Source organism: Macrobrachium nipponense, chromosome 31 (genome assembly GCF_015104395.2).
Source record: "Macrobrachium nipponense isolate FS-2020 chromosome 31, ASM1510439v2, whole genome shotgun sequence".
Lineage (NCBI taxonomy): Eukaryota > Metazoa > Arthropoda > Malacostraca > Decapoda > Palaemonidae > Macrobrachium > Macrobrachium nipponense.
Genome location: NC_061093.1, coordinates 14,787,580 through 14,793,178, shown reverse-complemented (window position 1 = coordinate 14,793,178; position 5,599 = coordinate 14,787,580). Strand labels below are relative to the sequence as shown.

The window sequence follows — 5,599 nt, the reverse complement described above, 5'->3', positions numbered from 1 at the left end:
GTCACATCGAGTCTTTGATGGCCGACGTCCTCTAAGTCCTGATGGCCCTGACGTCACATCCCGTCCTGATTGTCCTGACGTCACATCTAGTCCTGAAGGCCCTGACGTCACATCCCGTCCTGATTGTCCTGACGTCACATCTGCCTTTGATTGCCCTGACGTCCACCATCCCGTCCTGAATTGGTCCCTGACGTCACATCCCTAGTCCTGAGGGCCAACCCTTGTCCACATCCCGTCCTGATTGCCTGACGTCACATCCCGTCCTGATTGTCCTGACGTCACATCCCTAGTCCTGATTGGCCCTGACGCAATCCCCGTCCTGATGGCTGACAATCACATCTGTCCTGATTGTCTGGACGTCACATCTAGTCCATGGATTGTCCCTGAACGTCATCGTCCCTGATTGTCCTGACGTCCACATCCCGTCCTGATTGGCCCTGACGTCACATCCCGTCCTGATTGTCCTGATTCGTCACATCTAGTCCTGATGGTCCCTGACCGTCACATCCCGTCCTGATTGGTCCCTGACGTCACATCAGGTCTGAGGGCCCTACCGTCACATCCCGTCCTGATTGTCCTGACGTCACATCTAGTCCTGATGTCCTGACTGACGTCACATCCCGTCCTGATTGTCCTGACGGCCAACATTCCCGTCCTGATTGTCCTGACGTCACATCCGTCCTGATTGCCCTGACGTCCCATATCCGTCCTGATTGCCCTACGTCACATCCCGTCCTGATGTCACTTCATAGGCCCTGACGTCACATCCCCGTACCCTGATTGTCCTGACGTCACATCCCGTCCTGATTGCCCGGACGTCCACATCCCGTTACCTGATGGTTCCTGACGTCACATCCCTAGTCCTGATGGCCCTGCCCTGACGTCACATCCCGTCCTGATTGTCCTGACGTCACATCTAGTCCTGATTGGCCCTGACGTCACATAGTCCTGATGTCTGACCGGTCACAATCCCGTCCCTGATTGTCCCTGACGTCACATCCCGTCCTGATTGCCCTGACGTCACATCCCGTCCTGATTGTCCTGACGTCACATCCCGTCCTGATTGCCCTGACGTCACATCCCGTCCTGATTCCGGACAGGTCCACATGAACCCGTCCTGATTTCTGACTCACACCCGTCCTGATGTCCTGACGTCACATCCCGTCATGATTGGTCCCATGGACGTCAAATCCATACCGTCCTGATTGTCCTGACGTTCACCCCCATTCTAGTCCTGATTGTCCTGAAGGTCCAACATCCTAGTCCTGATTGTGGCCCTGACGTCAAAGCCAGTCCCTGATGGACCTCCTGAGTCAATCCCGGTCCTGATTGGTCCCCTGACGTAACATCTAGTCCTGATTGTCCGAAGTCACATTTCCCGTCCGGACTATGTCCTGACGTCACAATCCCGTCCTGATGGCCCTGACGTCACACACGTTCATGATTGTCCTGAAACGTCCACATCTAGTCCTGATTGTCCTGACGTCACATCCCGTCCTGATTGTCCTGACGTCACATCCCGTCCTGATGGCCCTGACGTCACATCCCGTCCTGATTGTCCTGACGTCACATCCCGTCCTGATTGTCCTGACGTCACATCCCGTCCAGATTGTCCTGACGTCACATCTAGTCCTGATTGTCCTGACGTCACATCTAGTCCTGATGGCCCTGACGTCACATCCCGTCCTGATTGTCCTGACGTCACATCTAGTCCTGATTGTCCTGACGTCACATCTAGTCCTGATTGTCCTGACGTCACATCTAGTCCTGATGGCCCTGACGTCACATCCCGTCCTGATTGTCCTGACGTCACATCTAGTCCTGATTGTCCTGACGTCACATCCCGTCCTGATTGTCCTGACGTCACATCCCGTCCTGATGGCCCTGACGTCACATCCCGTCCTGATTGTCCTGACGTCACATCCCGTCCTGATTGTCCTGACGTCACATCCCGTCCTGATGGTCCTGACGTCACATCTAGTCCTGATGGTCCTGACGTCACATCTAGTCCTGATGGTCCTGACGTCACATCTAGTCCTGATTGTCCTGACGTCACATCTAGTCCTGATTGCCCTGACGTCACATCCCGTCCTGATTGTCCTGACGTCACATCTAGTCCTGATGGTCCTGACGTCACATCTAGTCCTGATGGTCCTGACGTCACATTTAGTCCTGATTGTCCTGACGTCACATCTAGTCCTGATTACCCTGACGTCACATCCCGTCCTGATTGTCCTGACGTCACATCCCGTCCTGATTGTCCTGACGTCACATCTAGTCCTGATGGTCCTGACGTCACATCTAGTCCTGATGGTCCTGACGTCACATCTAGTCCTGATTGTCCTGACGTCACATCTAGTCCTGATGGTCCTGACGTCACATCCCGTCCTGATGGTCCTGACGTCACATCCCGTCCTGATGGTCCTGACGTCACATCTAGTCCTGATGGCCCTGACGTCACATCCAGTTCTGATGGCCCTGACGTCGCATCTATTCCTGATGGCCCTGACGTTACATATACGTAGTCCTGATGGCCCTGATTTCACATCCAGTTCGCCCTGATGTCACATCCAGTCCTGATGGTCCTGATGACACATCCAGTTCTGATGGCCCTGACGTCACATCTAATCCTGATCGCCCTGATGAGACATCCAGTCTTGACCGCCTTGACGATTGTTAACCGATCTCTTCCTGAAGTCGTTTCCCGAGGCCATGCAAGACTGATATAGATAAAAAAACCATTAAAAAACAAAATCCAATCGGCGATAGCAGTAGGAAAATAAGAGGAAATCACCTGTAAGAGATCGCCGCCGATAAATCTTATCTCTGAGCAATATATCATTACCGTATACTGTTGAGCTTCGAATATATGTTTAGTCAATTAATTATCTCCAGCCACCGTCCGGCAATACGTGTGATTAGCAGTCATCCATCGCCGAAGCCTATCATCCGTCATTGTATCAGTAAGTCTAATGCTACACGCTTCGGTTCAGTTAGTCGGCGTAATGATCGTCCATTAAGTTTGAATTATACCCTCTAACCAGCCTCAGATGTGTTTAACTTATATTCCACCACACTCACTGCCTCCTCCTCCTCCTCCTCCTCCTCCTCTTCTTCCTCTCTCTCTCTCTATCTCTCTCTTTCTCTCTCTCTCTCTCTAGCCACGTTATCTCCAATTATCCCATAATACCTAATATATACTCCTCTCTCTCTCTCTCTCTCTCTCTCTCTCTCTCTCTCTCTCTCTCATTCTGCTTTATACATATCATCTCCAATCCACTCTTCAATATTCTCTCTCTCTCTCTCTCTCTCTCTCCTCTTCTTCTTCGTCTTCTTCTTTTTTATCCATATTATCACCTTTATATTCCTTTAATTCTAATCCACTTGCCCCTTCCTACACCTCCATTCTTGTCCATCCTCTTCCCCTCTCCCCCTTCCCCCTCCCTCTCCCTCCAACTACCTCATCCGTTTAGTGACCCTCCCCCCCCTCACCACCTCCAAAAGAAACATTTTAGTGGCCCGGTTGTGCATTGGGGGGGTGTGATTTAGTGTTGCCGGATTACAGAGCGTCGAATTATACTCGTGTATGTAAAGCACACAGCGGCGCTTATTTACAATTTAATGTTGTCTATAAACCACACAGATTCTGACGTCGGGGGCGCTGCTTATATGTGTGTCTTTTTAGTCTTTTTAGCCGACGTTATGTTCCACATTATGAATTCATTCATGCCCTTCTCTTCTTCTCTCTCTCTCTCTCTCTCTCTCTCTCTCTCTCCAGTCCATCCCCTAATATGCCTCTCTTTCTGTCTCTTTACCCCTTCCCTTCCGTCCATATGATCCTCAATCCTCCTCTTAATGCCTCATCTCTACTCTCTCTCTTTCTACTTATTCTTCAATCCACCTCCTAATACTCCTCTACTCTCTCTCTCTCTCTCTCTCTCTCTCTCTCTCTCTCTCTATCTCTCTCTCTCTCTCCCTTATCTTCAATCCACCTCCTAATACTCCTCCTCTACTCTCTCTCTCTCTCTCTTCTCTCTCTCTCTCTCTCTCTCTCTCCAAAGGGATTGGGAGGGAAAGGTTAAATCAATCAACGAGAACAGTAGATTAATACATATTTATGGCATACAAAGTGTCCTAATTATGTTATCCTTCATAAGTACTAGTAATTTATTTTGTAAGCACCAGCTGTATCAGACTTTTGTAGTTAATATATTCCTCTTGCTTAAAATTACCAGTTTTCAGACTTTCGTGGTTAGCATAGTTTGAGGCTTGTGACTGGATACCAGTATTTTTTTTTTTTCAACTTTATTACTGATTGTAATTGTGTGTGACGCTCTTACGTATACATGATTAAGGAACGGTTGTCAAATATTGACGAAAAATTTGGAAAGAAGTTGATCTTTAAAAAATGAAAAGAAAAAAGACGTATATCTAATGTACTCAATTTTTTTCTCCAGATATTGTTGACACTCTCTTTAGCTATTAAATGACACTTGGTTTAGCTCTTTATCCCAAGCAGTTTGAAAGGCAGTAGCCGTTTTTACGGACGAATACTAAAGTACTTTTTTTTATTGCAAATTTTGCCTTCAGCAGTTAGGAGCAGAATCTAGGCGGAAATAGTGTCCTCCAATAAAATTTTCAGTTAGTTATATTGCGTTTTTGCAACCCACTGGGCAAATGTGGATAGTTAGTACGTGTGATGAATTTCATTTTATGATATAGATTTAAGCTGATCCGCTGTTATAGTAGCTTAGCGTCGTGGATCCGGTCAGATGTCGCGAGTTCGCGCCTCCCCCAGGACGACGAAAAATAACTGACTCTGTGTCATGATCAGTTACCGCTTCAATGTGGGGGGTTTTGGCGGTTGGAGGTTAAAACCAACATTCTTTGGAAGCTTGAATTTCAATTCAGTTGCTCCGTGGGCTTGTTCCATGCGAATAGGTTCCATCTACCAAGATAATAACATATATAATAATAATAATTTATTTACGCAGCGATATTGATGTTGTATAATCTGTTTACAGGACACGTTTTTAGGTCATTGCTTGCTCTTTTAGTAGTTAAAACAACATAGTTAATAACAATGTTAGTTTAATAGCTTGTTTAACATTGGTATTTAGTTTTTCCTGATTATTTGTTTATAAAGATTATTAACCAGGTAAAACTTTTTTTCGGTAGGTTCAATTTCCTAGTAATTATGTATATATTTTCCTTTATTAGTTCAAGTTTATTGACTGGAGAAACTATATGAATGAATATATTCACAAAACCTTTCTATCTATCATTTATCTATTTATCTACACACACACACACACGCACATACACACACACACACACACATATATATTATATATATATATATATATATTATATATATATATATATATATATATCTCCATATACATATATATGTACGCACATAATACGCATTTCGAGAGCCGCCGCCTTTGAGGCTAAGACAGAGAGAGAGAGAGAGAGAAAGAGAGAGAAACGGAGCGCAGTATCACCACAAGCAAACACAGGTTCTTTCATCGTAAAGAACATATTGCAACGGATATGTAAATCACAGGTCGAGAGAGTTAATGTTAATATTTCGGTG

General features: G+C 46.2%; 1 protein-coding gene across 1 annotated transcript in view; it reads left to right on the top strand.

Annotated features, from left to right (window-relative positions):
• The window catches only part of LOC135206768 (mucin-2-like), a 44,140-nt gene extending 41,615 nt beyond the window's left edge, over window positions 1-2,525 (top strand). The window contains exons 3-5 of the mRNA XM_064238263.1: window positions 1-183; window positions 540-695; window positions 1,370-2,525. The exon at window positions 1-183 is cut by the window's left edge and continues 183 nt beyond it. Of these exons, the coding sequence (XP_064094333.1) occupies window positions 1-183; window positions 540-695; window positions 1,370-2,525 (1,495 nt within the window). The remainder of the gene's footprint in view (window positions 184-539; window positions 696-1,369) is intronic.
• The last annotated feature ends 3,074 nt before the right edge of the window (window positions 2,526-5,599 follow it).